Genomic DNA, 22,814 nt, shown 5'->3' with positions numbered 1-22,814 from the left:
TACTCGGGGAAAAAACATCTGATCATAGATTTGTCCGCTCCTCATAATGGTCCTGTTCCGAGTATTAATAGCCTTATTCCTCTCGCTCCATTTTCTCTGTTCTATGCTACGGTTGACAACGCGATTCAAATGATTAAATCTGCAGGGCAAGGTGCTTGGCTAGGGAAAGTTGACATTACTGATGCTTTTAAAGTGATGCCGCTCCATCCCTCCCAGTGGCATCTTTTTGGCGTCAAGTGGTGCTCCAAGTTTTATTTCGCAGTTAAATTAACCTTCGGATGCCGAAGCAGCCCTCGCATCACATATCAGAGGCTTTATGCTGGATTTTGTATAATATCTATAAATTACCATTTGTCCTGCATCTCCTAGACGATTTCCTAGTGGTTGATTTTCCGTCTTCGCCCCCAGCTTGTTGCATATCAACTGTCAGAAATGTTTTTTCTTCTCTCAGAGTGCCCCTATTCTAAGAAAAAACTGTTGGTCCCAGTACGCGCAGTGAGTTTTTAGGTGTCATGTTAGACAGTGTACTAATGCAAGCCGCTCTCCCTGAAGAGAAATTGTGTCGCATTAGGGATATTTTAAAATCATTCTTCTGAGCTGCTTCAGTTTCAAAAAGGGATCTTCTCTCTCTGTTGGGCCATCTTAATTTTGCTTTGAGAATTATCCCTCAAGGGCATGCGTTTGTGTCCCGATTGCTTGACCTGTCAAAAACGGTTAAAAATCTTCAGGATATGATAATATTAGATCAAGAGTGCCTGTCTGACTTTCGGTTTTGGTCCTTCTTTTTAGATCAGTGGAACGGCATTTCTTCGATTGAGTTCTTCACAGATGCCGCTCCTTCTGTCGGTTTTGGGGGGTTCTTCAAGGGGGAATGGTTTTCTGCAGCTTGGCCTGAGGAAATGCTCAATTTACTGTCAGACTGCAAATCAACAGCATTATTTGAACTGTACCCAATTGTGTGGCTTCCTTATTGTGGGGCAGCAAATGGTCTCGGAAACAGATTGTAGTCTTGTGTGATAATGAAGCTACTGTTAACATGATTAACAAAGGGCGCTCACAGCATTATTTGAACTGTACCCAATTGTGTGGCTTCCTTATTGTGGGGCAGCAAATGGTCTCGGAAACAGATTGTAGTCTTGTGTGATAATGAAGCTACTGTTAACATGATTAACAAAGGGCGCTCTAAGACGCCCACAATTAACCGTTTTCTCAGACGCCTCACCTGGACATGCGTGACAGGTAATTTTTTAATGCGCGCTGTCTATATTCCTGGTCATGATAACAGTGTAGCTAATGCTCTCTCTCGTTTTAAATTTCAGAAATTCAAAACCCTGTGTCCAAACGCCAAGCCCAGTGGCCTGCCCTGCTCTCCATTCTCTCAAGTCATTCTAGATTAGGATGCGAAGGCCCTCTGCTAAATTCTGCCGCCAAATACATGAGGAAAGGTCTATCAAAGAACACATTAAAAACTTATGATTTTGCTTGGTGGTTTTTCTCTCCTTTCTGTGCTCATTTTGGTTGCCCACCCTTGCCAGTCAATATTCCCTTTGGTTGCGCATTTATAGTCCACTCTTTTAAGTCCTGTAAGTTGCAGCCTCTCTCCATTAAAGCCATGATAGCCGGCATTCAGTTTCATCTTCGTTGTCAAGATCCTTCAGTCTGCAGCCTGTTAACGCATCCCAGCATTCGCCTGCTTCTCAACGGCCTCAAAAAAGAGTGACCTCCAGGCAATGGTAAACGCTTACCTTTCACTATCTCCTTGGTGCACAGGATGATTTCAAAGTTAAGATCCGGGCTGTTCACTCCTGGTGTTAACAAAATGCTGGTGTTAACAAAATGTTGGAAGCTGTTCTTTTAATGGCGTTTTATGGTTTCATGAGGTGTGGGGAGTTCACCACTCAGTCTCTTTCTTTCAACCCTCTGCACAACCTCTGTTTTTCTGATTTAATATTAGAATCTGATCATTTCACTGTTTATTTAAAACATTCTAAGACAGATCGGATGAATAAAGGAATGCCTGTGGTGATTGAAAAAATTAATTCTGCTTTCTGTCCATTTGCCTCCATGCTGAGCTAGCTGAAAACCCGACCTGCTCCTGCTCTGAGTGACCTGCTTTTCACCATAGATGGCAGCAAGCCCATGACCAAATCTTGGTTTTCCGAAAGGCGGCGTGAACTCTGCTTGAGTTGTGGGCTGTCTCCAGCGGCGTACACTGCTCACTCCCTCCGAATTGGGGCAGCTACAACTGCAGCACTGCTTCTGCCCACGCCTTCCCTTAAGTCTCTGGGCCGATGGTCTTCGGCTGCTTACGTCAGATATATTCGCTTCAACAAAAATGAAATTCTGCAGGCTCAAAAAATCATGAGTGCTCATGCCCTGTAATCCGGCTTCAATAAATGTTCAGCTGCACATTACGGTTGTATCTGGTGGATTGTTGGGAAGGGGGTTTGCTGCTATTTATCCTCTTAGGCTTAAATAGACTGATAGGGCTGATTCTATGGTAGATGCTCCACCATTCTCATAATTGGGCAGCTTCAGGCTCTGCATCTCAAGCTGTTAGGGGTCTTTCAGTTTTGGGGGCCTGCTATTCATTCCCTGTAATGTCTGTCATGCAGATCATTTTCAGGGAATGAATAAATTGAGATAGAGCCTGACGCCAATCTCGCTGTGTTCTGCTGCTCTCGCTGCTGCTGCCGCTGCCGCTGCTGTGTGCTGCTTATGAAGCTTCTCAAATCCCACCACCTCCCCAGCATCCACCTGTGGGCTCTGTTTCTAGGATCTCCAGCTGGGGGTCTGCTATTCATTCCTTGCAATGTCTGTCATGCAGATCATTTTCAGGGAATGAATAAATTGAGATAGAGCCTGATGCCAATCTTGCTTCAGCCATGCTAAAACTATTCATGCTCTGCTTCAGTATGTAAATATTTATGCTCAATAAAAATGTTAAATTCAATTCAGAGTTGTCTGATTGAATTCAGTTTTAGTTTCAACTGTTAACCCCCCTCTAACATGTATCCATACTGCCATCTTGTGGCGGAATTAGGAAGAGTTACCGCAAGGAAGTCAACTTTATATATTTCGAATGAAGATATAATTGAACTTGTTTGCATGAATACGTGCTTCTTCATTTTGTTTTTCATTATATATTGTCATTGAGTTAATCTAGAGTGCGTGTATTTGACGTAGGCTAGCTGATACCACGGCATAATAAGTGTATTTTGATTTAATGTTAATCTGTATGTTTAATTGGATGTTAAGAATCAATGTTGACCATAGTGGGAAGAGTATGTGTCCCTCGCGCATAACATATCAAAGTATACGACCTCATATAAGAAAAGCATTAAGTTTCCTCTGATATATCACATGGTGAGACTATTTTTCATCACGAGAGGAGCCTCCCTGATCAAATCCACCCACCTTATGGCCAGTCAAATACCTGTGCGCTCGGCACGGCTCGAGTTAGTCTCTTTCCGGTCTTCGTACAGTTCTTAGTTCTCCTTAGAGTCTGTTCTTAGGTTTCAGTCTTCTAGTCTTTTGTCAGTTATTCCCAGTTATTCTTGCTGTTAGTTCTGCCGTGCTTATTTGTTTTACCTTCTTGTCATATGTAATTTTTTTTATTACTCTCTTAAAGGGCCAGTGTGTTGAAAACAGTGACATCAGTGGTCAAATTCTAGATTGCAGGGCTCACTCGCTCACCCCACCCGTCGGGTAAATGACGGTAGCCTTGTAGGGACAAAAAGCCTTGCGCACGAGTTTTTCAGGAGTAGGTCTATCTAGCGACGAGGTGAATGTTTATTTAGAAATCTAAGCCATGTTACGATATTGTAATGAATCCCTCACGAGCAGGAGACCAGAGGAGCGTTCGGGAAAAAGGCCAGTTTATTTGAGCACTCTAGAAACTCCCGTAACACTCCAGGGGGTAAAAGACTCCGTCCCAAACTCTGACTCTTCTGGCGTACAGACACACTTCATAACTTTACACACATACTCGTTTACCATACCGAGTGGGGACCCCCCTCCCCTCTCTGCTCAATCTCCAGCCCGCACACTGACTGACAGCGTAAACAGAGCTCAGCTGTTTATTTAGCCTAGCAATATCTCTGGACTATAGTAGCTGCAATGGACGACTTTGAACGCGATTTTGAAGAGTTTCTTGTAGCAGACACAGACCCAGAGCCATACCTGTTTGAGCCAGAGCATACAGATGAGGAACTGAGGAATGGGATTCGGTGCTACCATCGTTGGGGAGATATATCATCAGGAGGAAAAGCGCCGCAGAGAGTGCATCACAAGGAGTGAAGTTGTGTCTTCTTTTCCTCGCAGATGACGGTTCAGGTTCTTTCTCTCCTGTTGCGTGGTAAGTGTGGTTCATTCGCAAACTTTATAACTAAAAAAACTTTTCAGTACTCTCTATCGACGAACTACTAACACTCTCTGCTGTTTCCTCCTCCTTCTTCCTTCCTTCCGCTGTCTTCGTTGGTTCATTTATACACGCGAAACGCGTTCTCTGGCTGACTGGATTGTCCGTTCGGGCTGCCGTACATACACAGCGGCGTAGCATAATTATAAGGCTACGAAAACCAAACAAATTTTATTTTATAGTGATTATACACTTGTATAAACATATTAATGGGTAGAATATTCAGATTCAGATTCAGATTGACAATAAACCATGACAAATATTACACACTGGCCCTTTAACTCTTTTGTGCTCACTTTTAAATTTTGTCGATCCAGTTCTCTTTAATCCCTATTGTTTTCACCATTATTATAAGCGAGTAACCAGAACAAAGTAGACCAGCACCTGCCGACCAACCTCTTCGCTCCAGATTCATCGGAACCAGCGGCTGCCAGCCACTTGCCACAGTGGTCCTCGTGCCAAGCCCAAGGGCCTTCTGCAGTGTGAACCAACCCATTGGGGCACCCGCAGGACATTGCAAATTCAACCGCTCCCACTCTGCTGTGAGACAGCTGTTCCATTCTGCTGGAAAGACCGAGAGCTGCAAAGCGACAGTCCGGGGCCTCAAGAGGAGCTTTGCCTTTGAATCATCATTTCATCATCATTCATTTATTCAGTTGTTACCTATTTAGCTTAAATAAATCTTCATGTATCGCCAAGACATTGTCTGTGTATATATCTTTTCAACAAGAGCTGAGATCACTGTATAGAGAATTCATAACCCAGATATTGAGATTGATTCATTATTGATAAGTGTGCTGACAAATTAATAAGTGATTTACAGAGTTATTAATTTGATTAGTCGCTTCCCTCATTAGGAGGGTGGTGCCCCAAAATTTATGACAAGTGCAAATATTCTCAAAGAGGTATTTCCCCTACACAGTAAAACCTTTGAAATTTAGGTGACATCCTTGACCCGTCCGCGTAATTTCATCACCATATCAGTCAGCTCATGTGCTCATGTTTTTCCCATTTAGAAAACACTGCTAAATAAATAACTGTCAAAGCTGAGATGCAGATGATTATTAATGCTTTTATTTCTTCCTGTTTATTGTGATGCTTTTTTTTATGTGTTTAAATTGAATTTCTTTGGACTGTCTACAGACTGTTGACTAGAAATACTGCCTTGTAGTTGCATGTCTCTGCAAACTAGTCATGTTGCAGTTATGGTTTACATCCAGACTCATGTGTAGCCATGACAATTGACAATGCTTCAAACATTGATGTTGCTTCAAAGAAACTACAAATTCTATAATGTGGATGGTTTCAGACACATCTTCAACCTGGCAGCACAGAAGATCTATGCAATTAACACAGTTTCAAGGTGGACAATAAAGATGAGTGTCACCAATTCAACATCTGACCAAATGTCTCCCCTTCTGTTCCTGGACTATGGCGTTAAATAATAACTAGAAAAGTGTTTTTGTAGAACATTGTGATGTCAAAGTGAAGTTGATCTTTGACCTTTTGGATATAAAATAAAAAAACATTTTATCCTATTTGTGTGAAATTGTGATATAAATAGCATATGAATTCTTGAATAATGGCCAAAAACATGTTTAATGAGGTCGCAGTGACCTTGACCTTTGACTTCCGACCATCATATCCTAATCACAGTCTCTCACAGTGACCTTGACCTCTGACCTTCCGCCTTCAAATTCTAATCAGTTCATTCTTAAGTACAAGTGGACATGTGTTTCAAATTTGAGGAAACTCCCACAAGGCCTTCTTGAGATATTATATTCATTAGAATGAGACTCATGCAAGTCACCCTTACCTTTGACCACCAAATTCTAATCAGTTCATCTGCTATTCAAAGTGGACGTTTGTGCCAAATTTGGAGAAATTCCTTTAAAATGTTCTTGAGATAACGTGAACAAGAATGAGACAAATACAAGGTCCCTTGTAATCATTGTTGAATCCAAGTCAACATTTGTGCCAAATGTTAAATTCCCTCGAGTTGTTTTTGAGATATTGCGTTCACAAGAAGTTGACAGACAAGGTCACAGTGACCTTGACCTTTCATCTATGACCACCGAAATGTAATCATATCATTTTTAGGTCCAAGTGGACATTAGTATTAAATTTGAAGAATTTCCCTTAAGACATTTGTGAGATATTCCATGGTCCATTAGCATTCCATGAATGGGAGGTGGACTGATAGACCAAGGATGGGCACACAGACAACCCAGAAACATAATGCTTCTGGCCACAGCTATCAGTGGAGGCACGATAATGCAGCTGCTTGGCTTTCCCATTACGTTCCTCATTTATTTTAAATTACTGGTGCTGACTTACAGACCCATCCGAACAAAGGCTAAGGTATGAATGAATGGACTTCCAGTTGCCTCGTCTCCCTACATACACGTAAGTGGAAACAAGGCGTCATTCTCTGTGATATCTAACATGCCTGTGAACTTTTTAACTAAATATTTCACAAAACGTGCCACATATCTGGAAAGACCATCGGATTCATTTATTTGTTGCCATGCAATATTGGTTCGGTTTTGGTCCAGGTAATGTTCCAAGTGCATATTCCAAACTACTGGATGGCGAAAAACGGACAAAACTAGCCTCTCTCCCAAGGCTACAGGTGGTTTGTATCCAGATTCTATCTATCCGTAAAGAAATGCATGTCCTTGCGTTGGACACTAGAGGCATCATCCCTACATTCACTGATCTATGGACACCAGTCACATACGTGAGTGGAAATGAGGCGTAACAGCCACCTGGACAATCAAAATAATATGTATCAAAGCATGCTGCAATTACATCTGAAAAACACACAGAGCCTCATAGTTGGTTTAAGTAACCTGAACCAGATCTTAATCCTTGATGATAACATCTCTGAATAAATATGACATAACATATGGGCAAATCTTTACTGTTCATCTTGCCATTCAAGGATTCATCTCCACAGAATCCATGCCTGCTGTGCCTGCTTCACAATAAAGTTTTTCAAAAAATATTGGTATGTCCCTGAATGGCCAGAGAGGTTGAATGTAAAGCAGTGTTGAGTTAGAAGGCACAGTAGATTCATTAAGGAAAGACAAGGAGGCCAGATAACAAGACTGGTCTTGTTCCATTTGAAATATGAGATGTTCACAACCTTAAAGAAGCAGAAAAACATCACAAAATTTGCTTGCAATAAATCTTTAATAATAATAATACTATTGTATTTTAATAATAAGTCAGCCTCTTTATGTTTTACATTTTGTACCAAAAGATCAAAATGAAAAAAAAAAAAAAATCTAATATGCACTCACTCAAACAGAAAACTATTCTTCTTGTAGGTGTGTGGTACACGTGTCATACAGTTGGCCATAGTTATTAATGTATGGTGCTATCTTTAACATAGTTATTTTTATTGAAATCTACGATTATAATGTCATTTTTGTGGAATCAATTCAAGTTAAATTTTCTTGTTGAAATTGTGGAGGTTAAAAAATTGATCTAGTCTTTACAATGGCTATTGCTTGATTGATTTTACTCTCACAAGTTGTACTTTAATGTACATAATAACCCAAAATATATGCAAATGATCATTTTATGGTTACCTTTTCACTGTAATCCAGGGTTTCTTTCTGATTTTTAATAATTTCTTCACAGAATCTTTTATTTCTTGTGTCTGCAGAACATAAATGATAGGGTTCAACATTGGGGGGAAAGACGGAGGTCAGAGACAGGTTTATGATCCTGGCATTTGGATGTATTTTGGTACCTATAGTAAGTGTGATTAACACTGGGAGAAAATAGATTGCCACCAGTGAAAGATGAGCTGTGCAGGTTTTAAAGGCCTTGAGTCTTTCCTGAACTGTGGCCACTTTAGACAATGCATAGCCAATACATGAATAACTAAACAAGACGAATATTAATGGAAACCAAAGAATAAGACATACCAACATCATACCAATAACATAGCTGGGGAAATAATCATTGCACGCAAGCTGATATATCTGGCCATGATCACAGAAATAGCTGTTTATAACCACAGACTTACAGATGGAAAGTCTTGTAAGGAGGCCAACTGAAATGAGTACTGCAATTATGACAAAGACCCAGAAAGAGGCAATCAAAGACAGCATGAACCTGTTGGTCACCTTCGCTTGATAGTGCAGTGGGTAAATGATAGCTATCAGTCTGTCATAGGACAGTGCAATCAGACTAAGGGCCTGCATTGAAATGCTAGTGTAGCAGAAAAAAAGGAACGTCAAGCAGTCATTGTAGGGGATGTAGTCATGGTTAAACAGAAAGATGTCGAGAAGCTTTGGCACCAAAGCAGAGCTAGTCAACAGGTCAGAAAATGCTAAATTAAAAACTGCAACATATTTTGGAGTTCTCAGATTATGATCCAAGTATATGACGACCATCACAACTGTGTTTCCCAGCACTGACACAATATAAACAAAAAAGAGAAAGACATAGTAATAATTGATATTAGGTATACCAATAAATCCACTTATGATGAAGTATGCAGGTCTCACAAAGCTGATGTTTTTTCCAAAGGCTGAGTTAAAAGAGTTCATTGTAATATTTCTGTCAAACTCATACTACCTGAAACATGTCTACTATAGAGAACTGAACTGCACATCAGCACTGAGCTCTGTGATGAGGACAGACTTGAGCTCTTCTCTCCCGCTATCCTTCTAATGATGAAGAACTGACAAACTGTTTTGCAGTCCTCCTCTGTGTTTAAGTCAACCTAAGTCAGAGTCTGATCCCTTGAGTCTATTACATGTAGGAATCAGAAAAAAAAAACTATTTCAATCCAATGAACTTATCGCATTTATGAAATCTACTAACAGGATTCTCCATTGCTGCAACTATTGGAAGCATATACACACACATACACAGATAAACATACATAAATATATATGTATTAGCAACAATGATTGTTGTAGGGAAAGAAAATGTTTCTAAATTAATGTATGAACCCCAGGAAGAGTAGCTAATGTAGTAACTGCATCAACTAATGGGGACCCTAATAAATATAAATTAATGGAAATAAATAACTCAGTTTTCATACTAAAGGATAAGGCTGATCGTGCTGTTTCCTCCTCAAATGAGGCGTAACAGCCACCTGGGCAATCATAATAATATGCATGAAGGCATGCTGCAATTACATCTGAAAAACACACAGAGCCTCATAGTTGGTTTAAGTAACCTGAACCAGATCTTAATCCTTGATGATAACATCTCTGAATAAACATGACATAACATATGGGCAAATCTTTACTGTTCATCTTGCCATTCAAGGATTCATCTCCACAGAATCCATGCCTGCTGTGCCTGCTTCACAATAAAGTTTTTCAAAAAATATTGGTATGTCCCTGAATGGCCAGAGAGGTTGAATGTAAAGCAGTGTTGAGTTAGAAGGCACAGTAGATTCATTAAGAAAAGACAAAAGATTTTTGTACCAAAAGATCAAAATGAAAAAAAAAAAAAAATTCTAATATGCACTCCATTATGTGCAGAGACACAAACCTTGTTCACAAAAACTTTCCATTGCACAAGAATATAAACACAAATAATAACCAATAAACAGAAAACTATTCTTCTTGTAGGTGTGTGGTACACGTGTCATACAGTAGGCTATAGTTATTCATGTATGGTGCTACCTTTAACATAGTTATTTTTATTGAAATCTACGATTATAATGTCATTTTTGTGGAATCAATTCAAGTTAAATTTTCTTGTTGAAATTGTGGAGGTTAAAAAATTGATCTAGTCTTTTCAACGGCTATTGCTTGATTGATTTTACTCTCACAAGTTGTACTTTAATGTACATAATAACCCAAAATATATGCAAATGATCATTTTATGGTTACCTTTTCACTGTAATCCAGGGTTTCTTTCTGATTTTTAATAATTTCTTCACAGAATCTTTTATTTCTTGTGTCTGCAGAACATAAATGATAGGGTTCAACATTGGGGGAAAGACGGAGGTCAGAGACAGGTTAATGATCCTGGCATTTGGATGTATTTTGGTACCTATAGTAAGTGTGATTAACACTGGGAGAAAATAGATTGCCACCAGTGAAAGATGAGCTGTGCAGGTTTTAAAGGCCTTGAGTCTTTCCTGAGCTGTGGCCACTTTAGACAATGCATAGCCAATACATGAATAACTAAACAAGACGAATATTAATGGCAACCAAAGAATAAGACATACCAACATCATACCAATAACATAGCTGGGGAAATAATCATTGCACGCAAGCTGATATATCTGGCCATGATCACAGAAATAGCTGTTTATAACCACAGACTTACAGATGGAAAGTCGTGTAAGAAGGCCAACTGAAATGAGGATAGCAATTATGACAAAGACCCAGAAAGAGGCAATCAAAGACAGCATGAACCTGTTGGTCACCTTCACTTGATAGTGCAGTGGGTAAATGATAGCTATCAGTCTGTCATAGGACAGTGCAATCAGATTAAGAGCCTGCATTGAAAGGCTAGTGTAGCAGAAAAAAAGGAACGTCAAGCAGTCATTGTAGGGGATATAGCGATGGTTAAACAGAAAGATGTCGAGAAGCTTTGGCACCAACGCAGAGCTAGTCAACAGGTCAGAAAATGCTAAATTAAAAACTGCAACATATTTTGGAGTTCTCAGATTATGATCCAAGTATATGACCATCACAACTGTGTTTCCCAGCACTGACACAATATAAACAAAAAGAGAAAGACATAGTAATAATTGATATTAGGTATACCAATAAATCCACTTATGATGAAGTATGCAGGTCTCACAAAGCTGATGTTTTTTCCAAAGGCTGAGTTAAAAGAGTTCATTGTAATATTTCTGTCAAACTCATACTACCTGAAACATGTCTACTATAGAGAACTGAACTGCACGTCAGCACTGAGCTCTGTGATGAGGACAGACTTGAGTTCTTCTCTCCCGCTATCCTTCTAATGATGAAGAACTGACAAACTGTTTTGCAGTCCTCCTCTGTGTTTAAGTCAACCTACGTCAGAGTCTGATCCCTTGAGTCTATTACATGTAGGAATCAGAAAAAAAAACTATTTCAATCCAATGAACTTATCGCATTTATGAAATCTACTAACAGTATTCTCCATTGCTGCAACTATTGGAAGCATATACACACACATACACAGATAAACATACATAAATATATATGTATTAGCAACAATGATTGTTGTAGGGAAAGAAAATGTTTCTAAATTAATGTGTGAACCCCAGGAAGAGTAGCTAATGTAGTAACTGCATCAACTAATGGGGACCCTAATAAATATAAATTAATGGAAATAAATAACTCAGTTTTCATACTAAAGGATAAGGCTGATCGTGCTGTTTTCCTCCTCAAATGAGGCGTAACAGCCACCTGGGCAATCATAATAATATGCATGAAGGCATGCTGCAATTACATCTGAAAAACACACAGAGCCTCATAGTTGGTTTAAGTAACCTGAACCAGATCTTAATCCTTGATGATAACATCTCTGAATAAACATGACATAAGCAATAGCAACTTGGAGAGAGTCTGAGAGTCCTGAACGGTCAGCCGTTCTGGTAGGGGATCCTGCAAAGACTCGGCCTACCTGAAGGTTTCTTCCTTTTTTCCTGAATAAGGGTTTTTTGGGAGTTTTTCCTGACATGCTTTGCAGGTCGAAGGCTGAAGACTCAAAGAACAACGAGATATAGCATAGCAGCACGGCAGGTTGCTCTCCACGCCTGACACGTTGCTGATCCAAGAAGCTATTCTCCCTCCAGTGGCACCTATACACCCCTGCCTCCTTATCACAACCCTGCTGGCTCTAACGTTACTGGCTGTTGTCCTATTTCTGCATTTACCCACGCCTTGACTACCGGCACCACCTAGCCGTTAGCTTAGCTCAAGCTAGCCAACGTGCTACATCCATAGCTTAGCTCAAGCTAGCCAACGTGCTACATCCATGGCCTGTGACAACATAATGCTCACAAAAGCAAATAAACAGATTACAGATCTTAAGGAAGACATCTGCTGACTCTCCCAGGAACTGCAAGATAAACAGGCCATGCTGACCTCCTGCCTGGACCTGGCTCATGAACAGTCCTTGCACATTGTCTCCCTCAAAGCGGCCCTCCAGGACACCGTCCCATGGGATACCTTCACCGGTCCGCGGCCTTCCTCCTCCTCCACACCCAGCCTCCAGACATCCTGGGCTGAAGTTGTGATCCGCGACAGAAAGTGACTCCAGGATGCGACTGCCTCTCCTCCTCGCCTGAGCCTCTCCAATCGCTTTGAGGCGCTAGCAGACAACCCAGATCTTCTCCCGGTTAGCATAGCTGAAGCTAGCCAACGTGCTAGCCCTGCCACTAGCTCTCTGTACACGGTTGCTGGTGGTTGTGCAACGCCTGGCTCTGGAAAAGCCGCTGGCCCCTCTCTGCCTGCGGCTACTTGTGTTTCGCCCTCGGGCTCAGGTAGCTCCACATCTGGGGTAACGTTAGCTAGTCCTACACCTGCGGCTGATGGTGTCCCCGCGGCTTCCCGCTCCGACGGCCCCGCGGTCCCCTGGTGCCATGACGGTTGCTGGGGCGCTGTCTCCCCGCTCCAGCTGCCCTGCCTCTGGGATCATCGTGGCTGGCTCCACACAGGCAGCTGGCAGTGTACCCGCAGCTCGCCGCCCCAGCGGCCCAGCGCCAGTGGGTGACGTGGAGCCCTCCTCCCCGCCAGCACCTGCCGGTACCCAGAGTGGCTCTGCTGCGGTCCCGGATCACCAGCTCTCCTCCCGGACAACTACCTCCGCTTCATGTTGCAAATTTCTGAAGGAAGCCGTCCTCAGATGCTCCGGAGGCCTCCTCCACCCCACGCTACCAGCAGACTTTCCTCCTCCTAGGGCTGTAACGGCCGATCCACTGCAACAGCTGACTGGGGAGACACCTACGTATCTGCTCAAAGATTGTAGGCCAAACACTTGAGCCAGTTTTTAGAGCTGCATATAATAGACGAATGCTGTCCGTGGCAGACAATATTTTGTCCGACCCAACACATGTTTTATTTGAAGAATACCAGTTGTTGCCATCCAACAGGAGATATAGAGTCCCTATAGCTAGATCAAATAGACTGAGGAACTCCTTTATTCCTCAATCTCTTAAAATGTTGAATCAGTCGGGTTTGTCAGGGCAGGGGGGCATTTAATAGCCGCTAGGGTAGGGACCTGGAGGCACTGCAGCCACTTTGATGAGGTTACATATAGCACGTCACATGTCTGATGGTTGTCTCATGTCATATTTTATTATGCTTTGTCTGATGTGACATTTTGTCTGGTTGTCTGTTATATTATGTTGTTTTCTGTCACGAGAAAACAAGTGTCTTGGACGCAAAAAAATTTTCAGAAGTAATTCTGACAAATAAAGCATTCATTCATTCATTCAACACCTGTCCGACCGTGCCCGGTCACCGATCCCGCGGCCAGTGGACGATCCGGACGCTGGCTCGCCACCATCCAACCCGGCAAAAACCCTTCCTTGCCCGCTCTTCCCTCCCACCCCCCTGATCATCGGAGACTCCATCACAAGGAATAGCCGCTTCTTCAATGCCACCACCTGTTATTCGTTGGCTCTATGCTATGCGCATGCGCTGTATGCGCTGTGGCTACGTCTCAGGTAGTGGCAGTAAGCCAGCCAATGATGTGTCATGTGCAGCTCACGTGACGACGCCGTCTACGTTGCCTGGAGGAAACATTTGAAAAATGACGGAGGAAAGCAGTACAGATAGTTTAGTGGAGAAACGTTTGGAGGTTAATGATACCACGGAGAAAAGTGTACGACCTAAGTCGTCAAAAGTGTGGGAGCACTTTACGTTAAAGACTTCAAAGAAGACAGTTTCCTGCAAAATGTGCAGCGTTGACCTCGCATGGCACGGTAGTACAACATCACTGCGGGAGCACCTGAAGAGGAAACATGTTGGAGCCATGGATGAAGGGAACTCACGGTACGTAACTTTATAAATCCAGAGCCCGGGTACATTGATCCATCGTGTCTGTCTTTGTGTGTTTTTAATCTTTTGTTAACGAGGAGATTTTTTTAACGAAGCGCAGCAGCAACTGTTGTGTATTAACTTTCAAAGTGTTACGAACTTTTTGGAGAGTGCAATGACTTCATTTGCTGTGTTGTTTTGAGTCGCAATAGGCATTCATGAGTTCAGCACGCCAGCTCTTTTGTTTGAGTAACGTCATTATCCCTTTGTTGCAACGCGGGGCTGATAATGTTTCGGTCTCCGGCAGATTTGACTCCATTTTGAGAGAGAAAACGCACGGTTACCAATTTCGAAATAAACGTAATGAACAGAAATATCTCCGGTTCGTTTCATAATGGATCAATGTAGCCGGGCCCCAGGTTGGTTGGAGGTTGGAGAGACACTTTAGCATAACTAAAGTGTTGCTGGAATATTTCATGCTATTATTCAGAGGCAGTCTAAAATGAATATTTAGTGAATATTATTCACAACAGAAATGTGTACAATATCTGATCCAGTTCTGATCTGATTAGTTACATTTCTGTGTTATTTTTGGTGTATGCTGCATCCCCAATGTCCATTTATTTAATTTTGTTTTTTTATGTGGTGGCATTGTCTTTATTTGCCTTTTATGTCAGAAATTATTAATTAAATCAACAAGGTATGTATTGAGTTACATGTAAATGATGCTACTATGTACGTTCATTACATGGTTTCTCTCATTTCAGAAAGAAACAACCCAACATTAGTGACTTTGTGCAAAGGAAGGTCTGCACACCACAGCAAGCGGCTGCATTGACTGATGGTATCCTGAATATGTTGGTAACTGACATGAGGCCACTATCAATGGTGGAGGATGAAGGTTTTAGACAAATGATTCACGTCCTCAACCCTGGTTACACTCTTCCCTCGAGGACCCATTATACCAAACTGATGGAGAGGAAGTACGAGCAGACATTCCAAGCAGTGAAGACTGACATAAAAGCCACCCAGAGCAAAATTGCTCTCACTACTGATGTGTGGACAAGTGTAGCCACGGAAGCCTACCTTGGCATTACATGCCATTACATTGGAGACGAATGGAACATGAAGTCAACCTGCCTTACGACCATGCCACTAGAGGAAAGACATTCAGCATCCAACATTGCAGAATGGTTGGAAGAGGTAGTAGCCAGGTTTGAAATTCCCCCAAGCAAAATTATTGCTTTTGTGCATGACAATGGTGCCAATATTGTGGCTGCAGCAAAAGTACTTGAGGAGAAGCATGGGTGGTCTTCAGTCCGCTGCGCTGGACACACCTTGCAGCTGGTGATAAATTCTTCACTGAAGCACACAAACATTGAAAAAGCAGTTGGGGCTGCAAAATGTCTTGTGGAACACTTCAGAAAGTGAGCTAGCCTGCAACAAACTGAGACAAAAACAGCAACAAATGGGAACAACTCAGCACAAGCTTGTTCAGGATGTAAGCACTAGATGGAACAGCACATTTTATTTGATTAGCCGACTACTTGAGCAAAGGTGGCCTGTAACTGCTACGCTGTCCGACTCGACTGTTACACAGAGAGGCAAACGGTACCTTGACTTAAAAGCTGACCAGTGGAACCTACTTGAAGAGCTTTCCACAGCCCTTAAACCCTTTGAATGTGCCACTGTGTTTATGAGTGGGGAAAAATACACGACAATCTCTGCAGTACCTCCACTTGTGAAGGGGCTAGTGAAGTCCACCCAGACTGTTGTCTTTGAGTCAGCAGCAGTGCAGGCTTTCCAAGTCACTGCTACAGAGCAGCTTCAACAGCGATGGAAGAAGGAGACTACATTCTCTGACACAGCACCGAACACGGTGATCCTCTCCTCCGCCCTGGACCCGAGGTTCAGAAAACTGAAGTTTCTGACGCCTGAGCAGGTCTTTAAGGTGCAAGCCAAAGTGCAAACAGAGGCATTCGAAGTGAGAAGGGATCATCAGCAGCAGTGTGACGGTGTCCATGAGCAAACCAGTGTCACCTTCACCATTACTGTAGCTGCTCCTGCACCTACAAATCCTCTTTCTTTACTTGACTCACTCCTTGATTCTGAAACCAGCAGTGAAGAAGAGCATAGAGAGGGGGAAGGTGAGGATCCCAATAGCCAAGTGAGGAATGAGGTCCTCACATAGACCACAAGACCAGTATGCTGTTTTTTGAATAAAATACTGGAAAGGATAGAAATGTAGTTATTGTCTTTTTATCCGATTAATAATCGATTAATCGAAGTAATAATCAACAGATTAATCGATTATCAAATTAGTTGTTAGTTGCAGCCCTAGGTGGCGTTGCTGCCATCTACAAGACACGCTTTAAAATATCCACAATCTCCATACCTCCTGCTCAGTCCTTCGAACAAGTCGCCCTCAAACTGTCTGGTCCCACTTCCCTGGTCATCGCCATCATCTACCGCCCTCCCAAACCAAACAACTTCTTCCTCTCAGACCTCGCTGAATTCCTCACCCAGCTATCCGCCGTATCCCCCTCAATTCTCCTGCTGGGGGACTTCAATATCCACATCAATGATCCAAACTGCAAAAGTGCAATAGACCTCCTGGAACTGCTCCACTGCCTTCACTTCACCCAGCATGTCAACTTCCCCACCCACTGTCGCGGCCACATCCCGGACCTAGTCTGCTCCGCTGGTCTCACCCTCCACCAACTCTCCAAAACCCCCCAAAACTCAAACGCATTATATCCTTCAGAAATATCAAGTCCATCTCCCCCTCTGCTTTCTCTGACTCACTGGCAAATAATCTGTCCACATTCATCACCCCGCTGACTCCAAACCCCTCTGACCTGGTAACCCTCTACAACAACACACTGTCCCTCTGCCTCAACAAACTGGCTCTCTTAAAAACCAAAACTGTTTCATTCACTCATTCATCTCCCTGGTACACTCCTGAACTCCGTCACATGAAAACCCGTAAGCGCCAGCTGGAAAGACTTTACAGGAAAACTAGTCTCACAGTCCATCTCCATGTCAATACAGACCACCTTTCAAACTACAAAGACACCCTCACTGCCGCCCGGTCCAACTACTACTCACAACTCATTCACTCTGGCTCCAGTAACCCCAAGACACTCTTTTCCACCGTCAATAAACTCCTCAAACCCTGCAACAACACCCTCTCTTCCACCACCAGACATCAGTTCATCCACGTCAACAACAGCACCTCTGCCACCGTCCCCCTGCTTCAAGGTGTCCCTCAGGGCTCGGTGCTTGGTCCTCTCCTCTTCATCATCTACCTACTCCCCCTTGGTTCCATCACCCGTCGTCATGGTCTCCATTTCCACTGCTACGCTGATGACATCCAAATCTACATCTCCACAAAATCCATCACCCCGGCCACCCGCTCTACCCTCACCAACTGTCTGACTGAACTCCAATCATGGCTGCAAGCCAACTTCCTCAAACTCAACTGTGACAAATCTGAAATAATACTCATCGGCCCAAAATCCTTCTCTACAGCAACACAAAACTTCACCCTCAGCATTGACAACACCACCTTCTCCCCTCCCCATTCATCCGCAACCTTGGTATCATCTTCGACAATAACCCCTCATTTGAACATCACATCAGCCGCCTCGCCCAAACTGCCCTCTTTCACCTTAGAAACATTGCCCGTCTCCGTCCGTTGCTCTCCTTCTCTCTTCATTCACTCATTCATCTCCCTGGTACAATTCCTGAACTCCGTCACATGAAAACCTGTAAGCGCCAGCTGGAAAGACTTTACAGGAAAACTAGTCTCACAGTCCATCTCCATGTCAATACAGACCACCTTTCAAACTACAAAGACGCCCTCACTGCCGCCCGGTCCAACTACTACTCACAACTCATTCACTCTGGCTCCAATAACTCCAAGACACTCTTTTCCACCATCAATAAACTCCTCAAACCCTGCAACAACACCCTCTCTTCCACCAACTGCCTCCACCACCACTCAACCACTGTCACACTTCACCCCTGTCTCCCCCCTGGAACTCCTCCCCATCATCTCCAAGATGAAAAGCTCCACTTCCGTCCTGGACCCCATACCATCCTCCATCATCAAAGTCTGCCTCCCAGCTATCTCCCCACTCATCACTACCATCATTAACTCCTTCTCAACCTCTGGCTCTATGCCTAAATCCCTGAAACTGGCCGCTGTCACCCCCATCCCCAAAAAACCTGGCCTGGACCCTGACGTCATCTCAAATTTCCGTCCCATCTCGAACCTTCCCTTTCTGTCAAAAATTCTGGAACGTGTTGTCACCTCCCAAATCAAAACCCACCTCCGCTCTCAGGAACTATATGAACCATTTCAATCCGGATTCCGCCCTCAACACAGTACTGAAACTGGCCACCTCAAAATCACTAACGACTTCCTCCTCTCTGCCAACTATGGCCACCTCAACATACTCATCCTCCTCGACCTCACAGCTGCCTTTGACACCATCAACCACACCACTCTGCTGTCCCGCCTATAAACTTCCCTCAACACACTGGCTCTGCTCTCTCCTGGCTCAAATCATACCTCACCGACAGACATCAGTTCATCCACGTCAACAACTGCACCTCTGCCACCGTCCCTCTGCTTCAAGGTGTCCCTCAGGGCTCGGTGCTTGGTCCTCTCCTCTTCATCATCTACCTACTCCCCCTTGGTTCCATCATCCGTTGTCATGATCTCCATTTCTACTGCTACGCTGACGACATCCAAATCTACATCTCCACAAATCCATCACCCCAGCCACCCGCTCTACCCTCACCAACTGTCTGACTGAACTCCAATCATGGCTGCAAGCCAACTTCCTCAAACTCAACTGTGACAAATCTGAAATAATACTCATCAGCCCAAAATCCTTCTCTACAGCAACACAAAACTTCACCCTCAGCATTGACAACACCACCCTCTCCCCCTCCCCATTTATCTGCAACCTTGGTATCATCTTCGACAATAACTCCTCATTTGAACATCACATCAGCCGCCTCGCCCAAACTGCCTTCTTTCACCTTAGAAACATTGCCCGTCTCCATCCATTGCTCTCTTCTCTGCCGCTGAAACTCTCATCCATGCTTTCATCACCTCAAGACTGGACTACTGCAGCAACATCCTCTACGGCTCATCATCCAAAGTCCTCAACAAACTTCAATACATCCAAAACTCTGCTGCCCACCTCCTCACCCACACCAGCTCCCGTGAACATATAACCCCTGTCCTGCAAAACCTACACTGGCTCCCTGTCCCGTACAGAATCAGTTTCAAGATCCTCCTCCTCACCCACAAAGCCCTCCACAGCCAGGCCCCCTCCTACCTCTCGGACATGCTCCACCACCACACTCCCTCCCGCAACCTTTGATCATCCGACAAAAACCTCCTCTCACCTCCATAGCCCCCTTCCTCTGGAACACCCTCCCTATACACATCCGTGACTGTCCAAATCCATCCACCTTCAAATCACTCCTCAAAACCCACCTTTTCAAATCCGCTGTTAACCTTTAACATTAGCTTTTCGTTCTCGGTTCCTCATGTGCCCTCCTTTTCTTTGTTTTGCACTATGCTTTTGCACCTTGTTGTTTGATACTGTCCTTGTCTTCTGTTTATGTCTTTGCACTTACATGTATGTACTTCTTTTCTTTGGTTTTAAATGTAAAGCGCCTTTGAGAGCTGTAAAAGCGTTGTATAAATAAAATGTATTACTATTATTATAACAACAACATATTGGCAAATCTTTACTGTTCATCTTGCCATTTGATGAATCCTTGAATGGTAAATCTTTACTGTTCATCTTGCCATTCAAGGATTCATCTCCACAGAATCCATGCCTGCTGTGCCTGCTTCACAATAAAGTTTTTCAAAAAATATTGGTGTGTCCCTGAATGGCCAGAGAGGTTGAATGTAAAGCAGTGTTGAGTTAGAAGGCACAGTAGATTCATTAAGGAAAGACAAGGAGGCCAGATAACAAGACTGGTCTTGTTCCTTTTGAAATATAAGATGTTCACAACCTTAAAGAAGCAGAAAAACATCACAAAATTTGTTTGCAATAAATCTTTAATAATAATAATACTATTGTATTTTAATCATAATAAGTCAGCCTCTTTATGTTTCACATTTTGTACCAAAAGATCAAAATGAAAAAAAAAATCTAATATGCACTCCATTATGTGCAGAGACACAAACTTTGCTCACAAAAACTTTCCATTGCACAAGAATATAAACACAAATAATAACCAATAAACAGAAAACTCTTCTTGTAGGTGTGTGGTACACATGTCATACAGTAGGCTATAGTTATTCATGTATGGTGCTATCTTTAACATAGTTATTTTTATTGAAATCTACGATTATAATGTCATTTTTGTGGAATCAATTCAAGTTAAATTTTCTTGTTGAAATTGTGGAGGTTAAAAAATTGGTCTTTACAATGGCTATTGCTTGATTGATTTTACTCTCAAGTTGTACTTTAATGTACATAATAACCCAAAATATATGCAAATGATCATTTTATGGTTACCTTTTCACTGTAATCCAGGGTTTCTTTCTGATTTTTAATAATTTCTTCACAGAATCTTTTATTTCTTGTGTCTGCAGAACATAAATGATAGGGTTCAACATTGGGGGAAAGACGGAGGTCAGAGACAGGTTAATGATCCTGGCATTTGGATGTATTTTGGTACCTATAGTAAGTGTGATTAACACTGGGAGAAAATAGATTGCCACCAGTGAAAGATGAGCTGTGCAGGTTTTAAAGGCCTTGAGTCTTTCCTGAGCTGTGGCCACTTTAGACAATGCATAGCCAATACATGAATAACTAAACAAGACGAATATTAATGGCAACCAAAGAATAAGACATACCAACATCATACCAATAACATAGCTGGGGAAATAATCATTGCACGCAAGCTGATATATCTGGCCATGATCACAGAAATAGCTGTTTATAACCACAGACTTACAGATGGAAAGTCTTGTAAGGAGGCCAACTGAAATGAGTACTGCAATTATGACAAAGACCCAGAAAGAGGCAATCAAAGACAGCATGAACCTGTTGGTCACCTTCACTTGATAGTGCAGTGGGTAAATGATAGCTATCAGTCTGTCATAGGACAGTGCAATCAGATTAAAAGCCTGCATTGAAATGCTAGTGTAGCAGAAAAAAAAGAACGTCAAGCAGTCATTGTAGGGGATATAGCGATGGTTAAACAGAAAGATGTCGAGAAGCTTTGGCACCAAAGCAGAGCTAGTCAACAGGTCAGAAAATGCTAAATTAAAAACTGCAACATATTTTGGAGTTCTCAGATTATGATCCAAGTATATGACGACCATCACAACTGTGTTTCCCAGCACTGCAACAACATAAACAGAAAAGAGAAAGACATAGTAATAATTGATATTAGGTATACCAATAAATCCACTTATGATGAAGTATGCAGGTCTCACAAAGCTGATGTTTTTTCCAAATGCTGAGTTAAAAGAGTTCATTGTAATATTTCTGTCAAACTCATACTATCTGAAACATGTCTACTATAGAGAACCGAACTGCACATCAGCACTGAACTCTGTGATGAGGACAGACTTGAGCTCTTCTCTCCCGCTATCCTTCCAATGATGAAGATCTGACAAACTGTTTTGCAGTCCTCCTCTGTGTCAACCTAAGTCAGAGTCTGATCCCTTGAGTCTATTACATGTAGGAATCAGAAAAAAACTATTTCAATCCAATGAACTTATCGCATTTATGAAATCTACTAACAGGATTCTCCATTGCTGCAACTATTGGAAGCATATACACACACATACACAGATAAACATACATAAATATATATGTATTAGCAACAATGATTGTTGTAGGGAAAGAAAATGTTTCTAAATTAATGTGTGAACCCCAGGAAGAGTAGCTAATGTAGTAACTGCATCAACTAATGGGGACCCTAATAAATATAAATTAATGGAAATAAATAACTCCGTTTTCATACTAAAGGATAAGGCTGATCGTGCTGTTTTCCTCCTCAGTAAGCCCATGTTGAGATCAACAGTCAGCTAAACTCTTAACCATATTAATACCTCCAAGGAACAGGCCAGTGTTGTAGTTGGAAGGCTTTTATATGGAAAAGTGTGAAACTGAAAATACAAACACAAATTCACATTAGATTTGAGGTGATTTACGGGTAAACAAATTATTCGTTTCCAGGTACAAAGATAGCATGCAGCAACAGACATACTACAATTAGCCAAAACAAACATCAGTGCTTACAGATGGTGCCATTAAAAGGAAGGTACACAAAGGGATGGCAGTGGATTGAACAGGCTTCATGGAAACAATACGGTCATGCTAGAACTAAAACATCACTTCCTGTCTTTTGTGGATTTCATAGGAAGTACAAAATCCACAGCC

General features: G+C 42.4%; 1 protein-coding gene and 2 pseudogenes across 2 annotated transcripts; all 3 read right to left on the bottom strand.

Moving 5' to 3' along the window:
- Positions 1 to 790: 790 nt before the first annotated feature.
- On the bottom strand, positions 791 to 8,985 carry LOC125898627 (olfactory receptor 1-like; annotated as a pseudogene).
- Positions 7,856 to 21,904, bottom strand: LOC125898324 (olfactory receptor 1E5-like). 2 transcript variants are annotated; one of them, XM_049592096.1, is made up of 2 exons: positions 20,885 to 21,904; positions 7,856 to 7,963 (listed from the first exon to the last, which is right to left on the bottom strand). In XM_049592096.1, exon 1 carries the CDS (start codon positions 21,902 to 21,904, stop codon positions 20,933 to 20,935), a length of 972 nt encoding a protein of 323 aa, XP_049448053.1. In that variant the 3' UTR covers positions 7,856 to 7,963; positions 20,885 to 20,932. The 2 variants fall into 2 exon arrangements, with proteins under 2 accessions (XP_049448053.1, XP_049448052.1); XM_049592095.1 differs by lacking the exon at positions 7,856 to 7,963 and adding an exon at positions 10,127 to 10,234.
- On the bottom strand, positions 10,284 to 11,251 carry LOC125898626 (olfactory receptor 1E5-like; annotated as a pseudogene).
- Positions 21,905 to 22,814: the final 910 nt, after the last annotated feature.

Source organism: Epinephelus fuscoguttatus, linkage group LG12 (assembly GCF_011397635.1).
Source record: "Epinephelus fuscoguttatus linkage group LG12, E.fuscoguttatus.final_Chr_v1".
Taxonomy (NCBI): domain Eukaryota; kingdom Metazoa; phylum Chordata; class Actinopteri; order Perciformes; family Serranidae; genus Epinephelus; species Epinephelus fuscoguttatus.
The sequence above is the reverse complement of the archived record's forward strand: the minus strand, read 5'-3'. Positions and strand labels throughout refer to the sequence as shown.

Coding starts and splice junctions, on each gene's coding strand:
- LOC125898324 (XM_049592096.1), bottom strand. CDS start 21,904: ATGAACTCTTTTAACTCAGCATTTGGAAAAAACATCAGCTTTGTGAGA.